The following is a 24,426-nucleotide window of genomic DNA, read 5'->3' as shown; positions in this document are numbered from 1 at the left end:
CTAATCAGAAACACCTGTGGAGACTAATCAACATAACGGGGACCTGCTGAACACGGGACAGAGGAACACAGACATAAATCATTACAGGTACAAATAGAGCTTGGGAGAGATATGCAGATCTTGACAAACCTTCAGATTTAGACAATAAGACACGACCATAAATGGATAAATCTCTGCAACCAAGAGTCAAACTTTCTTTTTGTACTGTTGATAATCGGATTAAAGTTAAGAGAAGCACGATATGATTCATCTTTGCAAAGTTTTACACCAAGATATGTGACGACCTCCTTGACAGGGATTCCATCAGTTTCTTCGAGGTTAACACTCCTAAGTGGACAAATCTCACATTTGCTTATATTAAGGTTGAGGCCAGCTACTTTAGAGAAATTATTTATGGTACGAATTGCTTTGCTAATCTCTGCAGCATTTTTTAAAAATAGTGTTGTGTCATCAGCTGGCTGACATATTTTTAATTCATTCCCAAAAACGTTAATACCTTGAAAGAAATTCATATTTACATAGCAAGAAAGCACCTGTGTGACGAGCAGAGAAAGAAACGGTGAGATTGGGCAGCCTTGTCTGATGCCCCTAGAAAGATCAAATCTACCAGACGTCCCATTAACCATTTTAACAGAGCTGGTACATTCGCTCTACAGGGTCGTAATCGCCTTTCTAAAGAAATTCCCACATTTTAAGTATTCTAATGTTGCAAACATGAATTTGTGTTCTACTGTATCGAACGCTTTATTAAAATCAACAAATAGTATTAGATTGTCATCATTGAGAAGGTGACTATAATCAATCAAATCAAGAATAAGAGGGATATTATTACAGATATGCCTCCCTTTCATGAAGCCGGACTGAGACTGATCGATTAAGGAGTCCAATCCTAAGTTCAGCCGGCTAGCAAAAATAAGAGAAAAGAGTTTGGCATCAGTGTTCAGTAAAGTTCTGGGTCTCCACCCATCTAGAGATAAGGTGTCCTTATTTGCCTTTGGTATTAAGGTAATTACCCCCTGTCTGAGAGATGGAGGTAATAACCATTATTTATAGATTCATTAAACATAGCTAAAATAAACGGGGAAAGAGCATCTCTGAAAGTTTTGAAACATTCATTTGTAAGCCCGTCATTACCAGGAGATTTGTTGTCCTTGAGTTTCTTAATAATGTCGATCATTTCTGTAATACTATACTAAGCTCTTTCTCACAAATGCTGCCAAATTCATCATTAACAAAATACTAGTAATATCCAATTTTTCTAAAAAGGACTCCATTAAGGAGATGATAGATCATCTGTGACAGAATTATTTATGCGTAATTTATTAATTGATAATCTTTCACCATTTCTTTCTTCCAAAGAATAAAAGTATCTGGTGTTTTTTTCACCATGCTCGAGCCACTTTCTTCTGGAACGTATAAAAGCAGATTTGGGCTTTTCCTCATAATGTTGATTTAAACTCTCTTGTAATTTGATGAGATGTTGAGCTTGTTCCTCTGTTAAATCTGCTTTACCACACAGGGCACCAAACTCTTGGATGACGGCTTGCATTTTGGCCCGTTTATTTTTGGCAATTGTTTTACTCATTTTAATGGCTAAACTCCTCACTTTATATTTCATAAAATCCCACTGCAGCCCATATTGGTTAGTAATTACACCCTGTTTATAGTATTTATCAATTATTTTTAAGACTTCACATTTGAATTCATCATTTAATAATAAAGAATTGTTTCAAATCCAGTATCCACTTCTGCTCAAGTTCTTTCTATTGTCATTCGTGATGATAAAAATATGAATAGATTTATGGTCAGTAAAAACTGCAGGATCAGTTGTAACGTTGTCTATCAAAGATGTCAACTCCTCTGATATTAACCATAAATCTAATCGAGACTGCAAAGACAAATCATTATTGTGCCATGTATACATGAGTTTTTGGGGATTCATTTTCCGCCAGATATCAATAAGACCGAAGTTATTGCATAACCCAGAGATAATCTTGCTGCTGCTGTCATCTTTTACACCTTTGGGAGGCCATCTATCTATGTTACTATCTGGGACTACATTAAAATCACCCCCGAGAATACATTTTGCATTCATGTATTTAGTTGATTGTTCTATAATTCGTTTTTCTAATTCATGAAGTAAAATCAAATTTGTAGATTTGCAATTAGTACCATAAATATTAGCAATAATATATTGCTTATGAGAATCCTCTAATATGATTATTAGCCACCGTCCATTAATATTACTCTCATTATGAAGAATTTTGCCCCTGAAATTCCCTCTGAGAATAGCGCCCCCTGCTGATCTATTTGTACCATGACTCAACCGAATGTCCTGACCCCACTGACTCTTCCAAAAATTGTAATCAGCCTTTGAACTATGCGTTTCTTGTAATAAATAAAAATCAGCCCTTTTGTCTTTCAAAAATTAAAATACAGCCTTTCTTTTGTTAATATCGCGGATGCCCCTAACATTAAGAGAAACTAAAGAAAAAGACAGGATTAGAAATAACTCGAACAACAACCGTAGGTCCTGGTTTACTAAGTAGAACAATACCCGGACAACCCTTCTGTGTTAATATGAACAAAAACTTATTCAAAAAAAGAACCTTCAATATATTTCATGTATTGATGAGGAGTAAGAAGAGAAAGTGAGAGAAAATATATATAAAAATGAGACGTTGGAGGGAGGGGAACAAACTGTCCATGGAACTGGATTAACTGTTCAGCACCTCCCTGAGTATATAACATATAACAGTCTTAACTACTTAGTTATTTCTTCTCTTCTCCCCCCCTCCCTTTACCTGAACACAAATGTCATGAAGATTGTCAGCTGTCGAACTTCAAGGGAGAAATCTGTTTTCACTCCTTTCTCTCTTCTGCTGCTTGCTTTGGGTCTCTAAAACAATCAATTCAACAGATCTCCATTTTTCCATCTTTTGGTCGAATCTGGATCCCATCCACATACGCCTCCTCGACTCTGGCCTTGACGTCGTCCTTGATGTTTTCCGGTAGCCCGTAAAGCCGTAAATTCCACCTCCTTCCATAACGCTCCGCATCGGATAACCTCTCTTCTAACATCGCAATTTTCTGTTCATAAGCTTCATGTTTCTGCTTGAGAACGTCCATTTCGATGTGAAAACCGCCCACTTCGTTGTATATGCAGTCTACTTTCTCCCGCAGATCTTCGACGAGCACAGCATTTTCAGACACCTTCGATTCCATTCTGTCCGATCTCTCGTTTATTAAATTATAGAAATCAATCAAGGAAAACTCTTTTTTTCCCCTTACTCTCGGGGCTACTCGTTCCATCACTCTTACTTTACTCAGCATTAGAATTCTTTGCGTAGGAATGTACTTCACTTTGTGTGCGCTGTTCTCCTTTCCCCGCCATGACTAGGCCCATTATTCACGGTTCAGTCAAAACACGTCTTGAAGAATAACACGGAGTAAAAGTTGATCGATTTCAAAAATTCGACACAAAGTTCATGTAAAATATATATATATATTTTTTTGTTTGTCGTCAGTTCATAATAAAAAGTAAAGTTAGAAGGGAAATCCCGGGATAATGATCTCCACTTAGAAAAGGTCGTCTGCACCCACCGCCATCTTGGCCGGAAGTGAGTCGCTTACATCACCGCACCGCGCATGAGCAAAGCTTCGACCTGCGTCATTTCCGCTAGCCGTTTATTTACTTTCCGGCTCTTGAGAGAAAGGAGAATTCCTCCTGTCGAGGAAAGGCACTGAGTTTTTTAAATGGGCCGACAGTGAGGTGGAGTTGTTGCTTTGAGTAACACAGGAGTATAAAGTGGCCAAAGCAAGCGAGAATGTAGACTGGGAGACGGGCCAAAACAAATACGGCGAAATACTGGACCGCTTCAAAGAGCAATATCCTGCGGATGACGCCGCTTACCCCCACAGTAAGGACGAGGTCACAAAACTCACAATAACTACAAAATGAAAGGCTATCAGGCTTAAGTACAGGCATGGGGTAGACTCCGGAAGGAGAAGCGGGCATGGAAGAGTGCTACTCCTGTACTTTGAACTCTGCGAGCAGATCTGGGGTGGCTCTCCAGCCGTCACCACCATTAATTGTGGCATTGAAACAAGCGACATAAACAACAGAAGCACCACCACCAGCGATGAAAGTTATCCACCGTCAGTCAGTCGCGATAGCCCTTCTCCTTCGCTCTGTAGTTCTGCTCCTTCTCCTGCTACAGCAAGTGAGGACTCAGATGGGATGTCTACAGAGACTCAAAACAGACGTGACAGGCTGAACGCAACGCTGTCATCATACAGACAACAGAGGCTTAAAGGAGAAGTTCACTTTCAAAAAAACTTTTGCTGATAATTTACTCACCCCCATGTCATCCAAGATGTCCATGTCTTTCTTTCTTCAGTCGCAAAGAAATTAAGGTTTTTGATGAAAACATTCCAGGATTTCCCCCCATGTAATGGATTCTATTGGGACCCAAACGGTAGAAGGTCCAAATGACAGTTTAAGTGCAGCTTCAAAGGGCTTTAAACGATACCAGACGATGAATAAGGGTCTTATCTAGCGAAACGATCGGTCATTTCCAAAATAAATAAAAAAGTTTAAGTTTTATAAGCACAAACGCTCGCCTTGCTCTGTTCTGTGATGCGCGTTCGTGACGTCACGTAATACGCAATTACGTTGAAAAGGTCACGCTTGACGTGTTTACAAATGTGCAGGAGGAGGACCATATACACATTTTCAAATGTATTTGTGTCAGTTTATCGTTTAAAATGCCCATTTCGTGTGCGTATCCTGGGTGTTTTAATATTAAAAAGCCAAAAAGAACATTTTCTTCAGGACAGAAATTTTTCAAGCGTGACCTTTTCAACGTAATTGCGTATTACGTGACGTCACGAACGCGCATCACAGAACAGAGCAAGGCGAACATTTGTGCTTATAAAACTTAAACTTTTTTATTTATTTTGGAAATGACCGATCGTTTCGCTAGATAAGACCCTTATTCATCATCTGGTATCGTTTAAAGCCCTTTGAAGCTGCACTTAAACTGTCATTTGGACCTTCTACCGTTTGGGTCCCAATAGAATCCATTACATGGGGGGAAATCCTGGAATGTTTTCATCAAAAACCTTAATTTCTTTGCGACTGAAGAAAGAAAGACATGGACATCTTGGATGACATGGGGGTGAGTAAATTATCAGCAAAAGTTTTTTTGAAAGTGAACTTCTCCTTTAAGCGAAAATTGTCAAATGAAGGACAGCTCATTACACTTGCACAGGAAGATCTTAAGCTAAGGAGGCAGACATTAGAGAGGATGGAGTTTGCAGAGAACATTGGCAGACTGACATTTCAATTAGAAAAATTCAGTTACAGACGTATTTTTACTTATGAGACAATCAATGGCCCAGACTCCATTTGTTGCACCACCGCCACTGCCACGACGTTACAGCTCACACCATCAGCAGCCTGGTTACCTCTATGGTTCAGCTGTTGCCTCTGCTCCCTCTTCAGCACCAACCAGACAAACACCACCACAGCACCATGAAGATTCTGCTCCATCACTGAATATCTTTACTCTAATGACACAGAGTAGTCCTGTCTTTAATACACATGATATAAGTGCTTGTTAAAAAAGAAACACTTTTTGTTATTGTTTGGTTTAATTCTAATTTAATTCTAAGTTTCCTGTTGCCATGGTTACAACGTTGGTCCTGTGTTTAAGGTGTTTGATGGACTTTTCTCTGACTCCTCTCTGATGACAGACATGTAAAGTTTACATTAAAGTGACATTTATTTTTGTGGACATTTTCAGTTTCAACAATTCATGTTTACAGTGCCTACAAGGGCATGAGTTCAGTTTCTCTGTACTGTTTGACAGAGTGGAGTTTTTTTCCTGCAGTAACAAGTAGCCTAACTTTCCCCTGCTGCACATCTGGAAGCAATTACACAATAAATGATTGTTCATAAACAAAATAAATTGTATCCATTTATTGAATCAGTGTATCGCTTTTTACAGATCTGATGAATATAATGAGTTACAATGTTGAGTTAACACTTTCCAGGAGCATAAGCACGTTAGATTTGATATCATGTTAACAGAAAACTGTATATAAAACAAACTGAATGTATAGTTTAATGACACAAGCTCAATGTCATCCTAACATGACTCAGTGTACTGCTTTATACAGATATGGTGAATATAATGACCGTTTCGATGCTGTTTGCATTAACACTTTACAGGAGCCTAAGCACTTTAGACATTATATCACGTTCACAATCTGAAAGTATAATTTAATCAGACAAGCTTAATGTCTACCAAACTGAGTTTTGCTTCACTTTTTCATTCAGAGAAATAACAGTAAGTGGCAAAATGTATATGCAATAATCTGAAATGAGCATCATTCAAGGCTCAAGAAACTTGGTGAGCACATTTCTTACTCGCCTCCCCCAGGGGGGCAGGGATTTGTATTATTTTGAAGGTACCCCCGGGCGCCGCCATTGGCTAGCGGAACCCCACCTGCTGTTAGCATCCCATTGACTCCCATTCATTTTGGCGTCACTTTGACAGCAAATAACTTTACATCTGAGGCGTTTAAAGACTCCATTTGTCCATTATTTATTTCTAAAGAAACACGAAAATGTATAAAAGGCTCCATTACCTTGTAGCTTACGTTATGGCCCTGTAGAAGCAGTTTTTGTAAAAGTAGGCTAACGATTGCGTCACAGCCACGCGACTCTCTGTCGCACAGTGGGAAATTACCGTATGGACAGGAGGAGAAGCTCGCACGCAATCGGGAGGACGTCGAGGCAAAATGACAAAATAATTAATCAGAACACCTACAAAAAATTTCTCCTGCTCCAAGATCATGGACAGCTCCTACTCACGCTCTCCGTCTCTGCGAGTTTCGGAAGGGAATGATTCAGATTTCTCTCGGCACAGCTACTAGAAGACAGACGGTTTGCTCACGTCACATCTACGTCGTCGAGCTCAGTTTGAGTCTGCGCAGTACGCTGGACCCCCAGGAAGTAAGAGTTTCTAATTGGCTTCACTTTGTCTCCGTTGAATCCAATGGGGTCGCTGTGTCCATTTCTTTTACTGTCTATGGCCTCCTTGCCTTCTGTTCTGATATTATTGTGCCGTGTTGAGGCTGGAAGTCTCTGTCATATTGGACAGCTGCAGCAACATTTTAGTCTGGAATGATTTCTCTGTTAGCTTCACTAAAGTTATGCATAACAAAACATGCACTGATGACGAATGAAAGATCATCCAGATTTATGTCCATTGCCCTCAGTAATGCTCCAAATCGTGCTTTTAAACGTCCAAATGAGCATTCAATCACCATTCTGCACTCGCACAGTGAAAACCCAAAGTACTGTTCCTGAGGAGTAGAACCTCCACTCGCATACTCTTTCATAACATAGGGCAGCAGGGGGTATGCTGGGTCTCCGAGAAGAAATACAGGAACAGGATCTTCTCCCTCCACGATTACTTTTGGACAAGAAGGAATCTTTCCATCTCTCAAGTAAGCATTGATTTTTGAATTAGCAAATATTCGAGCATCGTGAACGCTGCCAGGCCATTTAATAACAACGTCCATGAATGTGTACTTGTAATCACAGGTAGCCTGTACATTCAAGGAGAATTTGCCTTTCCTGTTGATGTAATCAGTGGAGTTACTTCTTCACCTCCGCGTCCTCTTCCTCCTCCTCTTCCTCCTCCTCTCTCTCCTACTTCTTCACCTCCGCATCCTCTTCCTCCTCCTCTCTCTCCTACTTCTTCACCTCCGCGTCCTCTTCCTCCTCCTCTCTCTCCTACTTCTTCACCTCCGCGTCCTCTTCCTCCTCCTCTTCCTCCTCCTCTCTCTCCTACTTCTTCACCTCCGCGTCCTCTTCCTCCTCCTCTTCCTTCTCCTCTCTCTCCTACTTCTTCACCTCCGCATCCTCTTCCTCCTCCTCTCTCTCCTACTTCTTCACCTCCGCGTCCTCTTCCTCCTCCTCTCTCTCCTACTTCTTCACCTCCGCGTCCTCTTCCTCCTCCTCTTCCTCCTCCTCTCTCTCCTACTTCTTCACCTCCACGTCCTCTTCCTCCTCCTCTCTCTCCTACTTCTTCACCTCCGCGTCCTCTTCCTCCTCCTCTTCCTCCTCCTCTCTCTCCTACTTCTTCACCTCCGCGTCCTCTTCCTCCTCCTCTTCCTCCTCCTCTCTCTCCTACTTCTTCACCTCCACATCCTCTTCCTCCTCCTCTCTCTCCTACTTCTTCACCTCCACGTCCTCTTCCTCCTCCTCTTCCTCCTCCTCTCTCTCCTACTTCTTCACCTCCACATCCTCTTCCTCCTCCTCTCTCTCCTACTTCTTCACCTCCACGTCCTCTTCCTCCTCCTCTTCCTCCTCCTCTCTCTCCTACTTCTTCACCTCCACGTCCTCTTCCTCCTCCTCTTCCTCTCTCTCCTACTTCTTCACCTCCACGTCCTCTTCCTCCTCCTCTTCCTCCTCCTCTCTCTCCTACTTCTTCACCTACACGTCCTCTTCCTCCTCCTCTTCCTCCTCCTCTCTCTCCTACTTCTTCACCTCCACGTCCTCTTCCTCCTCCTCTTCCTCCTCCTCTCTCTCCTACTTCTTCACCTCCACATCCTCTTCCTCCTCCTCTCTCTCCTACTTCTTCACCTCCACGTCCTCTTCCTCCTCCTCTTCCTCCTCCTCTCTCTCCTACTTCTTCACCTCCACGTCCTCTTCCTCCTCCTCTTCCTCCTCCTCTCTCTCCTACTTCTTCACCTACACGTCCTCTTCCTCCTCCTCTTCCTCCTCCTCTCTTTCCTACTTCTTCACCTACACGTCCTCTTCCTCCTCCTCTCTCTCCTACTTCTTCACCTACACGTCCTCTTCCTCCTCCTCTTCCTCCTCCTCCTCTCCTACTTCTTCACCTCCGCGTCCTCTTCCTCCTCCTCTCTCTCCTACTTCTTCACCTCCGAGTCTTCTTCCTCCTCCTCTTCCTCCTCCTCCTCTCCTACTTCTTCACCTCCACGTCCTCTTCCTCGGCCTCCTCTAATTCTCTCTCTTCCTGCTCTCTCCATTGTACTCCACACGGACAGCTTACCTGTGGCTTATTTATAGTGCTTAGGCTGATTGCAACGTGAACTAATTATCTAAAACAGTTTTCGCATGTGACAGTGTGCCAGACAGTTGGCAAAATAGTGTAAATAATAGCCATACATGTGTATAGTTTTGCTAGGAGTGTGTTGATCATTTGGAAATTGAGTGTAAAACAGTGAGTTGTGTTTACAGTTCTGCAAAAACAGTGCTGTGCAGTGGATTGTACCTACAGTTTTGCAAAGTGTGTTACAAAATTGCAAACTGAGAGCAAAGCAGTGTTTGTGCTTTTAGTTTTGCAAACTCAGTGAGTGGTTTTGCTATAAGTATTAATAGTTTTAGAAATTGTGCTATAAGAATCACGGTTAGGGTTTGAGCATTCAGAAAAAACTGTAAATCTTCCTGTTACGACTCCGAGTGTGAAACCGCTTCAGATTCAGTGTGTGGAGGAACACATCATTCAAACTGATTCGCGAACCGATTTAGACAGTCCTGCTAACTTGTTTGATTAAGTCTTTGAAGAGAGACAAAGAACTTATATTGACAAGAAGTGTCTCAAACTGGCGACCCGTGTGAGCGTCGAGTCTGAGGAGGCGGGGTGGGAGAAACCACAATCTCTGATATTTTGAATTGGACTGCAGTACCTATTTCCACCACTAGCTGTCCTTCTTGCAGACTGCACCTTCATTCAAAACAATGTTATTTCTTCTTAAAATGGTATTTTGTTTTCAGATGACACACACAAACCATCATATGAATAGACATTTACAAGAACCAGTTGAACACTGATGTGCTCAATGTAAAACACTGATGAGTGGAAAACACTTCTTCTCCATTCGTCATAATGACTTAGGCCTTTTGTTTTGTTCAGTGTTACACTTACAGACAGTACATATATAAGTGTGTTGTAAAATATTTGGGAATATTGTTTTTATTCTCAGAACACACAAATACACGGAAACAAATATATTTTATTTTTCCCAAAAAAACAATGTACACAGTGTACATCCCAGCCAGCACAAAGTTGCAGATACAGTGGTCTACAAGAATTTCCAGTAAAACCCCTATGCTGCATCCCCTCTCCTGTTCTGGTCTGGCCACAGCTCCTCATCCACTTGCTTGGAGAAGGGGTATACCGTATACGCATTTGTGGATTTCGGTCATACACTTTCCATCTCCAGGCAGAAAAGCATTCCTCAATAGGATATAGGAATGGAGAATATGGAGGGAGATATACAACTAGAAAGCATGGGTGGGCAGTGAACCAGTTACGAACCAGGGCTGCGTTTCCCAAAAGCATCGTAAGCCTAAGTTGATCGTAAAAACGATCGTACGACTGATCTTAATATTATGGTCTGTTTCCCAAAAGCATCGTAGCTTAAGTAGCACTTGAAAATCATCGTAGATCTACGAGTGCTCTTGAGTAATCGTACATCCTCAAGTTCATCGTAAGAAGACAGATTTATGAGGACACCTGCAGGACAACCGGCAGATTACACCTTTAACTTTATTCAAACGCAATGTGATTATAATATAAGGTTTTGATTGTACTTTATTGTACACTTTATTACTCTTTTTTGTTGTTGTTGGTTAAATTAATGTATAAATTAAATTATTAAAAAGGTCATAAAACAAAACAAAACAATAGAAATAATTTAATCTAATAATTTTAATCAAAATGAATGTAATGAACAAAAAAATAAATCAAAAATCCTTTAAATCTGTTAAAAATTACATCTTTGTTTCTCCTCTAAAAGGACATTAATTTAATCTTTTTGAAAGGTATCTTTTCTTGTTTTGTTTTTTTTTTTTTTTTTTTTTACAAAGTAGGAATACATTTCCCAAATACTTGAAACATACTTTATGTTTACAGTCCTACAGAACAGTCCACAGGCAGTACTGTACTACTGTACTCATTGAGGACTGTGTTGATACGCAGTCCTGCAGTTTTCTAGAGTGAGTAGATTCCTTACCTATTCTCATTTGGGAAGGTCCGGATGATGGATGCTACAGTGAACCTGCTCAAATTTGGCTGACTCTTTGCCCAGCCTCCCTCATCCCCCAGCTTTATACATCAGAATATGCTGACAATGATTCTTCGATATTCCTTAATTCTCTACATAATACCCCTAAGCTGGACAACTCAGAAAGGGTTTTTGGTGACCTCCCCTTATCCCTGGCAGAAGTCAGTCAGTGTTTAGAGCTGTTAAAAGACAGCAAGTCACCTGGGACAGATGGTCTATCGTCTGAATTTTATAAATTGTTTTCCCAGCAGATGGCGCCCTTCTTACTGCAGGTATTTAGATGCGCTTTAATCAAGTTTCTCAAACTGACAGGAACACTTTTAGTCACCTTATTAAAATCTCTTACTGAAATTACAGCACCTTTCAGAGTCATAAACTCAGAAAAAGAAAGAAGATCTCCTCGAGCTCTGAATAAATCAGAAACAAAAAGAATATTCTGATCCACACATTCCTTGAACAAAAGTGCTTTGTTTCCACACAATACATTTTCATTATTCCACATAAGACACGTGTGTGGGGAGAAATGATGTCTGAAAGCAATCTTCCAGGATTCTAGAGCTTGTTTGTAAAACTCTGAGAGTTTAATAGGTAATTTGCTGCTTTTAAAATGACAAGATAATAAAAACTGAAGGTCACCACAATGTTTGAAGATTATGTTACGGATCCAAAACCAGTGTAATCCATCATTAGAAATACACTTAATCCAGTTCATTTTGATCATAATCATTTTTGAATAATATCAGCCACAGGTCTATAGCCTGCGTGATTTATGAGAATAATCCGATTTAAACCAAGTGTACAAGTGTATATATGGGGGTTTAGATCTCTCTGTGCCTCGATCAGGTTCAGACACTGACAGAGATCTGCTATTCGGTGTTTGACGCTATTAGACACATTTCTAGAAGGAAATCTATCAGCAATAAATCTGAAATCGCCACCAAATAATAAAGGCAGAGGGATATTTAAGTTTTTAATTACTTATATAAATGACTATATTATCTGGTAGAACAACTGAGATAATCCACTTCCAATCCCTGAAGAAAGCGTTTCTATAATCTTTCCTTGAAATCCACTATTAAGTAATATAGCGACCCGACCCGATGAACTGGAGTTATGACAGAAAGAAATATTGCTCCTCCACTGATTACACCAGAATTTATCATCGTTTACACAAGAGTGTGTCTTGGAAAAATAGATGTCCCTTTTCATGGATTTACAAAACAAAACTTTTTTTTACAAATGTACAAATCTTTCTGCTTGTTTAAGTCACGAAGCCCCCGAACATTCAAAGAGAAACACGAGAGGAAGTTGATATATAATATTAATATAAAACAGTAATATTGTGAAATATTATGACAATTTAAAATGACTGTTTTCTATTTTAATACATTTTAAAATGTAATTTATTCCTGTGATCAAAGCTGAATGTTCAGCATCATTACTCCAGTCTTCAGTGTCACATGATCCTTCAGTAATCACTCTAATATGAGGATTTGATGATCAAGAAACATTTATGATTATTATCAGTGTTGAATTTTTATTTCATGATGCTATGATGAATAGAAAGTTCAAAAGAACAGCATTTATCTGAAATCTGAAGCTTTTGTAACATTAAACACGACCCTTCAAAAGTTTGGGGTCAGGAAGAATTTTATTTTTATTTTTTGGGGGAAAGAAATAAAATAAATCAATACTTTTACTCATCAAGCATGAGTTAAACTGATTATTAAGTATTAATAATACTTTATGATATATAAAGTATTGATCTAAATAGCCTTTATAATGAAGTACAAAAAATCATGACACTTGTTAATAAAAAATTATTGTTTGTATACAATTTATTAATATATAATAACATGTTTGAAATGGACGAGGAAATCAGAGGCTTGTAAATCTCTGCCGCTCGTCAAAACTCCAGATGTGTGTCTGTCAAACGAAGGAAGACTGAAGGAGTTTCCAATAAAGGCAGAAAGAAAGGTCAAATAAACATGTTACGTCTGTAAAGTATTGTTTCCACGACTTAAACCCTAATTATCATCCCAAACATTTCATCTTTCACTCTGAGCATTAAATCACATAATCACATATTATTTATTTATTTAAAACACAAGATTATCAGCAAGAACCTTTACATCCATTTATTCCAATGAACAAATGATAATTTCTCCTCTATAACTGAAATAATTATTCATTTAGTCTCATGTTGAACAAACACTGAGAATGTGCAGAATTTACTGCTTCAGTGATTTGATGTAATACAAGAAAAAAATATGATATATCATCATATATAATTATGATGCAAAAAGGTTAGAAATTAATAAACACACACTGACTGAAATAATGGGGTAAATGTCAATTCTCCTGAAAACATGAATGCTAAAGCGGTCTCTAATCGGTCTAATTGTGTGAAGTGGAATATAAATGAAAACTTCTTGTTTATTGATCTGAGTGTTGCTGTAGTGCTGGATATCAGTCATGTGATCATCACGGCCCAATCACAGCCACCGTACTGATATTCAGATCAACAGCACTCTTACTCATGTGATATGGATTAAATATTGGAAACATGATGAAAGCAGGAAGATCCAGATCTACAGGAGTGACGTTTTCTGACTATTGACCGGTAAGATCCTCAGAGAGTCATAACACCAGAAGAATGGAAAGAGTGTGTGAGTGAAGGTGGTTGTGAATGTGTGTAGATGTGTGTTAGTTACAGGATCAGAGAACGACACCGTTCCTCCGTCATAGTCCAGATTCACTCTCACACGATCAAGCTTCTGATTAACACGAAAACCAGAACCTGAAAGCACTACGCGCTGATTATAATGATACTTCACACTCCAGACATCAGTGTTGAAGAAACCCCTTCCCTTCCTCTGGTTTGATGCTGTAGTTACTCCAAGTCTCCACCATTCACTCTCTTTAACCTCCACATCCCAGCAGTGTGTTCCTGAGTTAAAACCCTCTGAACCCAGAACACAGTCATAACAGTTAAATCTCTCTGGATTATCAGGAAGAGGATGTTTGTTCTCGCTCCGTCTCACACTGGTCAGATCATCAGACAGGACGAGATCTGGACTCGCAGTGTTTGGATCCAGAATCACAGGAGCTGATGAGACACAATCAACAGATGCTTTTATTCTGATCTTCATATAATGATCAAGAGTGAACCCAACACAGATTATTATGAATTATGACACTCGTCCTGTTGATCAAACACATGTTCCTCTGATCACTGTCAGTGCTGTTATTAGTTTCACACTCGTTTTTATCATCAGCGTTTAACGGCATCAACTACAAACATTAAATATGAGATTCAGACATTTGTGTCCATCAAGAGAAACTGATACTTTGGGAAAGTTAAATAACAATAAATCAATGAGATCTGCTGAGATTTATGCTGTAGATGAAGAACTGTAAGTGTGTGTCTGATCTTCATCTGATCATCTTCATTTTAGTGGCTCTTATAGTCTGTGTTTTGTTTTAAATTAGTTTATTATGACTGTCTGTTGTGTTTGACTTATTACTTGATAAATGATTATTAGTATTAGTGAAGGCAAAGCAGCACTGCTTACAAACATGAATAGCCTTCAACACTTCCTAGCCACGCCCTAGCAACCATTGTCGAGCACCCTAGCAACCCAAATCCAAAGAGGGATATCTTCTAATCTGAATGTCATAGAGGAGTTGCGGTTGGTTTATATCATTCATACTGGCAAGCAGCCTTTGAAGTAACATCATTGGCAGCTGCCAAGCCACTCCCTAGCAACTAAACAGAGAACCCTAGCAACTGTTCAGCAAGACCTATATCTCTGCACCAGAACATCGTAGAGACATGGTGGTTGGCTCCTTTGACTAATGCTAGCAAACAGAACATGCTACACATGCTAGCAGTGAATAGCTACATGCTAATAGCAATTAGTTAAGTGTTAAAACTTCAAAAATGCTAACTAAAACACAGAAGCATGCTAATCATGTTAGCACAATGCTAACAACATGTTGATTATGCTAGCATCATTTTAGCATCTTGCTAAAACATGCAAGCAACATGGTGATTGTATTAGCATCATGTTACTAATTCTAACCATCTAACAAACACCAAACTTTTCTATCTATCTATCTATCTATCTATCTATCTATCTATCTGTCTATCTATCTATCTATCTATCTATCTATCTCTGTCATGAAGAACCTCTAACTCTCCACCCATCCATCATGTCCAGCTCAGATCTCCTGCTGTCAGACTCACTGTTTTGGACGATGTCCTGCATCTTCTTCCAGACTCTGAACGGCAGGTTGCCCAAGTATCGTGGCACATGAATCAAAGCTCCAGAAGCCATCTGTGGATCCGGCTGTGAGCTCTGGACTCTGGAAGAACATTCAGGAGTCAGAACTGCAGTGGCTTTGGATCAGAACCAGAGAGACCAGAGACAGGAGCAGATCACTCACCTTTCCATTGAGACTGGAAACTCCTGCAGAACAAACACACCATTTATCATCAAGAACTCAATCAATCATCAATCAATCAACCAATGATCTGAAATCAGACCTTCAGAAAGCAGACGTCATTGGCTTTCATCATCTCCTCCATGTCTTTGATTGTGTGTGAAAGAGCTGAGATGTGTGTGTTCATCTCCTCCAGCTTCTCCTTCATCCTCTGCTTCTTCTGCTCCTCTTCCTCCCTCAGTGCAGTGACTGTAGCTTCTTCTTCATCTCTGAGAAACTGATGAAGCTTCTCAAACTGCTGTTTAATCTGACGCTCTGTGTGCTCAGCTTGAGACTGAAATCAAAGCACATTCACTTCAATCATCTCAATCGACACACATCATTAATATCCAAGATAAACTCGGATACCCGACATAAAACGGATCCAGAAGCAGATTGCTGCTAGTCATTTACAGAAATAATAAACTGTTATCCATTATATCAAATCATAACTGTATATAGTGATCCAACAGCTGTAATGAAAATGACTCTCGTCTCTGTTTCCTCACCTTGATGTGTCGAACTGTTTTCTCAAACTCTGCTTTCAGTTTTTCATTGTGTTGAAGTTTCTCCTGTAAGGACATCAGTGCTGTATTGAGCTCCTCCTAGAATTGAAAAAAATACATAAAACACCAGATTACAGTGAAGAGAAGACAATACAGTGACGATCATTTGTTGCAAAATGCCGTGCCACGAGTGTTGCTCCTGCAGGGCTCCCTGCTTCCCTCATCTGGAGCGAGTGCCATGGTTTCATTTGGCGGCTCCGAGGAGGACTTTGATGACACTATGTCTCTGAAGCGGAGGACTGAGCAAACTCTGTTATAAGTCATGGTGCGCTCCCTACTCATCACGCGTCCACTATTCCTCTTCGTCTGCCCTCAACTTTGAGCAAAACGCAAACTCTGGCCATTACAGGCTGATGATAGACTTAGACTTCAAATAAAAAACAAACACCTTTTGCAAAAAGCATTCCTCCTCTTCATTATCCTATTGCAATCATCAGCCCCCCCACCACAGCTGCGACTCTTCAACCCCTCGCCGCCCAGAGCCAGGCTTGGGAAGCTTTTACCGGCATGTCAGATTGGATTTTAGTAATAATCAAATGGAGTTACTCGCTCCAGTTCTCCCGCAGGCTCTCCTGCTTCAGGAGTGTGACTAACACTTCAGTCTCAGACATCAACGCTCACGTCCTCCGAGCTGAAGCACAAGCTCTGCTAGCGAAGGGCGACTCAGGCTTTTACAGCCGCTTCTTCCTCGTTCCAGTGAAGGATGGTGTCCTCAGGCTCATCCTCGATTTGAGATGTCTGAACCGCGCTCTGGTAAGACGGCCGTTCAGAATGCTAATGCTAACTTTGAAACGAATCCTCTCACAGATCTGATCGGTTTTTATCAGTGGATCTGGAGGACGCAAACTTTAATATCCAGAGAATCTCATCACAGTTCTTGAGATTCACGTTCGAAGGGGCTTACCACCCTACAGTCCTACCATCCTGACTGTCTCTTGCTCTGCGTACTTTTATGATATTCATGGATGTGGCCCTCTCCCCCTGAGACAGATGGGAGTTCACCTCCTGAATTACCTCAATGATTGACTGCTTTTAGCCCAATCGAAGGAGGAACTCTGCGCACACAGATCTTTGCTCATCAGGACCAAGGTTACGTTAGTAACCGGAACGATCTGTGTTTATGACTCGTTATGATTCTTTACATGTGAATCAAGAAACATTTGTCTTACCTTATATGATGAAACCACTTCACTGATGGGTCTGAATTTATGATTGTCATGTTGTGTTGAATCTCTGCACACTAAACACACAGGCTGTTTGTCCTCCAGACAGAAGAGTTTGAGTTTCTCACTGTGTAAACTGCAGATCTCCTCAGACCCTGATGAACACCTCTCATTTCTCTCCTTCAGGAACGACTCACACACGTTTTTTAACGCAAGATTAAATGGAGGAATAGGTTTTGAGGATCTTCTCCTGCAGACAGGACACTCCTGAGATCCCTTGGTTCTCCAGAACTGTTGAAGACACTCTTTACAGAAACTGTGACTACAGGATAAAATAACAGGAGTCTTGTAGATTTCATGACACACAGGACAAATATAATCATCTTCAGCTGCTGAAGCCATTTTCACTGTTTGAGCTCCAGCAATCTAAACTTTACTTTCACTTTCTGAACGACGGTTTCAAAAATGAATCACCATGAGAATCACAAAGATCAGAAACAAACTTGTTCAGAAACAAACTTCTCAAATTCTTCTGTAGTTTTTCCTCTTCGTACTCCACTGATCACTGATTCTTTATTGCTTTTGTCGAGATAAAGTCCATATGGCAGAAAAGAGAAATAACAAGTCCGTCTCTTCCTGGTTAGTGTTGTAAGAGGGTGGAGCTTCTGATCAAGTTGTGTTGAAACAGGTCAAAGAACAACATCAGGAATTCTTTAGGTAAAATTAACTAAATCTAAGCCTATTCAAAATGAACTTGCATTGAAACTTTAAGATATAACGCTACATCCTTGGATTAAATTCAAAAGAACCATAAAAATACTCAAATATTAAAAGTAAAAGATCTCAAAACCCGTATATGTGTTTTATTTATTGCTCTTCTTTATTGGTCACAGAGTTTCTCCAGGGTCTGTCATGCTCCCTCTCTCTTATAATGATTTCTTCTCATGCTGTAGTTTCAGTGATAAACACTCCTCTGTTCATCTGCTGATTGTCAGTGTTTGGAGAAACAAACAGATCAACAGATTAAAAGTCCTGAATAAACAGGAGAAACGGAGATGAGACAAAAGTTTGTCTCTCATGGATCACTCGTCAGCACCTTTATTAACACTTATTTAGTACTTCTTGTTAATTATGAAAAATATATTCACTTTATTAGCATAAAGACATTTCTAAAGATAATATCAGAATACACTTCATACACGCTATACATAGATGAAGACGGACAGAGACTAAGACTGAACTCAGGGTATATAAGCATGGATGAAACAAAGGAAATTAATGAGATAATTGAAACAGAATATCTAATCAATCAAACAGGGAAAGTAGGTCATGGAGTAGAATAACACAAAGAACCATGGGAAACGTAGTCAAAACAAGACATACATCTTACAAACTAACTCTGGATACAGTGTAAAATAATGCCAAATAGCCCATGATATATAGTCAAGTTGTAACGATCAGCCAATTAAGTTGAGTTACAAAAGTTAAAATGGGGTCAGATTTACTGTGTGAGGAATTGGGTGTTAAAAGAATGAGACACAAACTGAGGTTAAAGTGGATAAGAACGGTGTATTTACAATCTTCACAGGAGACTTTGAAACAACACAATAAAACCAGGAACACTCAGGCTGTTAAAAGCATAGAGTCCATCGCACCCTAAAACAGCCCATAAGAATCCTGGGGTGTTGAAGCGTCCCAGTGTTCGTGTCCACCAGTGTATATACAGTCCAAAAGAAGTGATAATCCAAAAGCATGAAGTTGTGTCTGGAAAGGTGAGTCCGCAAGATGGAAACTCCTCACTCCAGAAAAGTGATTGGTATCTGTTGTAGAGATCTGCAACTGAAGCCCAAACCCAACCCGACCATTAAGGTTATATTTGAAGCCCGAACTCGAGGTCAGTTTCTCATATAAAATGTATATAGATATTTCGTCAATTTGGTGGCTTTCCCCGCAGCTTTCAAGTTTTCCACGAAGCTCAGCGTACTCCTGCTTAACTGAATCCAAGGTAAGGAACACAGTGCTAAACCTGGTGTCTGACATTTGCCTGACAGTTTTTGATAACCGGCTTATTATACCCGTTTGCTTGATGTATCTCACAAGTGGCTTTGCTGAGACAAAGTCAAAGGGTGTGTGACCTCTGGTGCGCAGTCTCGTAGTTCGGCAGAATCAAGCGTGTGTTTGAGAACTGTGTTATAAACATGGTCCTGACAATCCAGGCGATGATACGGCGGGAGTGCAGCAATCATGTTTGATCCCTGGTCAGTGACCCAGACGACTTTGTTCATCACACAGGCATCAAATCCAAGTACAGATACGAGCTGTCTCTGTAATTCTCTCCGTATGTTGTCACCGGTTTCCGCTTCTTCAGGGGGAACATCGCTGCTGTAAGGACTCTGCTTCCAAGCAATAAATCTGGAGTGATGTAGTGGCAAGTGATTGTTAAGAAATAATCGTCAGTCCACATGTCAGTGGTCATCCCAACATTGATATCAGACATAATTTCTGATATTTCGTTGACCAGCACCGGTCTTTTGGAGGCCGCGGTTTCATTAGATCTCTGAGAGATGATTGTGAGATCATGTAACACACTCTCCGCTGAGACCCATATGTAGCCCCCAGATTTATTAGGTCTTGCGCTAGGTTAATAAAACCTCTTCCAGCAACCGTATGAAACGACCTAATATCCCGACAGTAAAACATTTTTCTGTTCCATTGGATTGTACAGAAGCTGGTACTGACTTGGCTGTTGGAGATAATAGTGTGAAAGAGATGAGTGTGTGTTGTTACTAGCGGCTAGGCCTGCTATTGGACGAGTGCATCCACGATCAGTGTGTCGCTGTAGAGAAGATGAACCGGTCTTTCTGCTGTCGTACGCCAAGACAGCTTCGCCAGCTCTACGCTGTACGTAACCATGGGTTCTTTATTGGTTGAAACAACAAGATCATATTTTTTACGTTAATGTTCACTTGCCGTCGTCTGCTGTGTTGTGACGGGAATGCACACAGGAGCCGGGAACACGTGCGCAAAACAGTATATATATATATAAATGAAAAATAATTATATATATACCGAACCCGAGGCTATTCATTAAACTTGAACCAAAACCCTAACCCGAACCCGACCTTAAACCCTTAAGTGTCCCTAAATAAGCAAGTCAGAGGCGGCAGTGGCAAGGAACCAAAACTCCATCAGTGACAGAATGGAGAAAAAAAAACCTTGGCAGAAACCAGGCTCAGTCGCTCAGTTCTCCTCTGGCCAATGAACGAACAGTTATGATTCAGGCAGAATTACATGTCAGAAGTCAGACTGGATCGGAACATTCAGAATATTTATCCAGTTCCATCTGGTTGAAGATCGGAGTCACGCTAGTCTGGAGACGGTTTGTTGAGGATCAGTGCCGATGGCTGCTGTGTCGATGAGGCCTTCACAGGGGAGAGTCTAGTTGACACAATCTGTGCTGACACTTCAGGGATGATCCTCCATCTGTCCTCCATCTGATCTGGGTACGGCCCGGATCCGGCTGACTACATCATGTGTTGTGGTCGTTTCTAGACACAGGTCCTCCATCTGATCTGGATACGGCCTGGATCCGGCTGACTACATCATGCATTGTGGTCGTGTCTAGGCGCAGGTCCACCATCTGATCTGGATACGGCCCGGATCCGGCTGACTACATCATGTGTTGTGCTCGTGTCTAGGCGCAGGTCCACCATCTGGTCTGGATACGGCCCGGATCCGGCTGACTACATCATGTGTTGTGGTCGTTTCTAGACACAGGTCCTCCATCTGATCTGGATACGGCCTGGATCCGGCTGACTACATCATGCATTGTGGTCGTGTCTAGGCGCAGGTCCACCATCTGGTCTGGATACGGCCCGGATCCGGCTGACTACATCATGTGTTGTGCTCGTGTCTAGGCGCAGGTCCTCCATCTGATCTGGATACGGCCCGTATCTGGTTGACAACATCATGCGTTGTGGTCGTGTCTAGGCGCAGGTCCACCATCTGATCTGGATACGGCCCGTATCTGGTTGACAACATCATGCGTTGTGGTCGTGTCTAGGCGCAGGTCCACCATCTGATCTGGATACGGCCCGTATCCGGCTGACTACATCATGCGTTGTGGTCGTGTCTAGGCGCAGGTCCACCATCTGATCTGGATACGGCCCGTATCCGGCTGACTACATCATGCGTTGTGGTCGTGTCTAGGCGCAGGTCCACCATCTGATCTGGATACGGCCCGTATCCGGTTGACAACATCATGCGTTGTGGTCGTGTCTAGGCGCAGGTCCACCATTTATTTATTTATTTATTTATTTGATAGGGACAATGCACATTAATGAACATCTGCATTGAAACAACAAAAACAGACGTAAACATGCCAGATTATAGCCACAGGGCTAATTTACATCCGTAGTCCCTAGACAAATTACAGAAATACAGAATTTATAACATACAAAATCACAAAAATGAATACATACAAGCAAAGTAAAAGAAAAGTCACTTAATGGTCACAAGACTGGTTTGCTTTAAGCCACACTTTGAGTTTGGTTTTAAATATAGGAAATGTGGAACATTCCCTGACAGTGATGGGGATACTGTTCCATAACTTACAGGCCTTCACAGACAGAGCATTTTGTCCAAAGGCTGTTCTTCTGAAAGGCACCTCACAGTCACCTCTAGTGGAAGCCCGTGTCCTGGCACCACTGTGAGTCTTTGATTTAAAGAAGTCCAACATGGGAGGTGGGGCTAATCCATTTAACACTTTGTAAACAAAACAGGCATATTTAAAATGTTTAAAATTCTCTAGACTTAATAGATTATGTTTTTGTAAAATATTACAAATATGGAAGGACATTGGTTTTTTATCAAAGACTTTTAAGGCATTTTTATAGAGTGATTCTATTGATTTGAGTGTGTTCATACCAGTCAATGTCCAACTTGTACAATAATATTCAATATGTGATAAAATCATAGAATGTAAAAAACACTTTAGCAGCCCCAAATGGTATAAATTGACGGATTTGTTTAAAATTTCGTAGATTAAATTTTACTGTACTCGATATTCTTTTTACATGTTTTTTAAAACTTAATGTGGAATCAAGGGTCACACCAAGGTAATTAAATTCCGAGACGATTTCTAATTCTTCTCCTCTTAAAAATACACCAGATTGTTTTATGTCGCGGGACTGTTTAGTGAACATCATACAAACTGTTTTTTTAGTATTAAGTAGCAGACAGGATTTAAAAAGCCATTCATTTACAGGCACCAAAGCGGAGGTCAGGATGGCAGAAGCCTCCTGAACACTTTTTGCACTTGTGTAGATGACTGCGTCATCAGCATACATTTGAAATTCAACATCAACACAAGTGTTTGGAAGGTCATTTATATATAAAGAAAATAATAAGGGACCGAGTATTGACCCTTGAGGCACACCAACGGGTACATCTAGGAAAGACGATTTGACACTGTTAATGTTAACACACTGTTTTCTTGAGTCCAAATACGATTTAATCCATTGAATGGCATTTGAAGAAAAGTTAAAATATGTCAATTTAGATAATAAAATCTCATGATTAACAGTGTCAAATGCTTTTTTTAAATCTAAAAACACAGTACCGACACAAGCATTATTGTCCAATTTACTTTTTACTTTTTCTACAAACAAACTGTTGGCAAATTCAGTTGAATGATTGATGCGGAACCCAAATTGCATCGGATGCAAGGGGGAGTGGCCTTTATTTAGATGCTTATTTATAATTTTAGCAACCCACCTCTCAGCGACCTTGGAGACCACTGGAAGGATACTGATTGGTCGGTAGTTGGCTACATTTGATTTATCACCAGATTTAAAGATTGGGGTGACTAAGGCCATTTTCCAGAAGGATGGAACAATTCTCTGCTTGAATGATAAATTGATCATATATGTTATTGGAGCAATTAAGGAGTCTTTACATAACTTTAGAGAATGTGAATCTAACCCATAAGCATCCTTTGCTTTGGAACTCTTAAGTGATCCAATGATGTTGTCTACCTCCAGCTCTGTTATTTCACACAAATTGAACACAGGCTTGGAAGGATCAATGGGTCTAGTTATTTTCTCAGGTGGCTCAAACAGTTCAGTTATCTCCCTAACAGATTTAGAAAAATATTGGTTAAATTCATTTGATAGAGAATTTGGGTTTTTTACTACAGCGTTGTTAATTTTGAGTTCAAAGTCTTCAATTGATTCTTTCTTTTGTCTACCAAGTAATTTGTTGAGATTTTGCCAGATTATTTTGCCATTCCCTTTGGCATCAGTGATAATATCCATGAAGAATTTTGCTTTTGCCTTTCGCATATAGTTAGTAACTTTATTTCTTAAGGATGTAAATTTTTGCCTATCTATTATAAGACTTGATTTTAATGATTTTTTAAGTTGCACATCCCTCTCCTTCATTAATTTCCTACACTCATCATTTAACCAAGGTAACAACTTTCCTTTTCTCTTATTATGGCTTCCTCTTTTGGTAAAATTTAACATTACTTGATTGATTTTAGACTGAAACAGATTACTACAATTCTCTATGTCCTCACTTTGATTTAACTCACTCCAATCGGTTTCTTGCAAAGCCGCCGCAAAGTTTGGCATTTGGTTTTTTGGAATAGCATTATACACAGTATGACTGTGTGAAACTTTGAAACGTCTTTTTGTGAGCTTTCTTGAAAAAAAGAAAGCATTGTGGTCTGATAAGCCTGTCATAAAGTTAAATGTTTTTGTAATTCTTTCAGGTCGATTGACAAAAAGTAAATCTATTAATGTTTTGGAACGTGAAGTTATCCGAGTGGGCTGTTGAATTAATTGTGTGAAATTATAGCGGTCTGTAGTTAAGATATTTTCTAACCTTCTTTTCATTCCAATTTACGTTAAAATCACCAATAATGATTGTTTCTTTATTTAAATCACAATATTTGAGAAGAAGTTTAAATTTTTCATAGAAATCCAACTTTGCAGATGGTTTACGATATACACATATTATGGTAAATGACATTGAAGATGAAAGGGATACGTCTACTCCGACACCTTCAATTTGGATATCCTCTGGCCATACAATCTGTTTACTAT

The 24,426-nt window shown here is 40.2% G+C and overlaps 2 protein-coding genes across 2 annotated transcripts in view; one reads left to right on the top strand and one right to left on the bottom strand.

Moving 5' to 3' along the window:
* Positions 1-24,426, top strand: part of LOC311278748 (nuclear factor 7, ovary-like) — a 1,193,180-nt gene that overhangs the window by 948,830 nt on the left and 219,924 nt on the right. The window lies entirely within an intron of this gene.
* On the bottom strand, positions 12,927-17,917 carry LOC311278744 (zinc-binding protein A33-like). Its single transcript, XM_084389769.1, has 6 exons — positions 17,327-17,917; positions 16,101-16,196; positions 15,656-15,886; positions 15,556-15,578; positions 15,356-15,474; positions 12,927-14,215 (listed from the first exon to the last, which is right to left on the bottom strand). Exons 1-6 carry the CDS (start codon positions 17,720-17,722, stop codon positions 13,698-13,700), a joined length of 1,383 nt encoding a protein of 460 aa, XP_084245895.1. The 5' UTR covers positions 17,723-17,917; the 3' UTR covers positions 12,927-13,697.

Source organism: Rutilus rutilus (genome assembly GCF_951802725.1).
Source record: "Rutilus rutilus genome assembly, chromosome: 19".
Classification (NCBI taxonomy): Eukaryota; Metazoa; Chordata; class Actinopteri; order Cypriniformes; family Leuciscidae; genus Rutilus; species Rutilus rutilus.
This window is presented reverse-complemented; position numbering and strand designations above follow the sequence as displayed.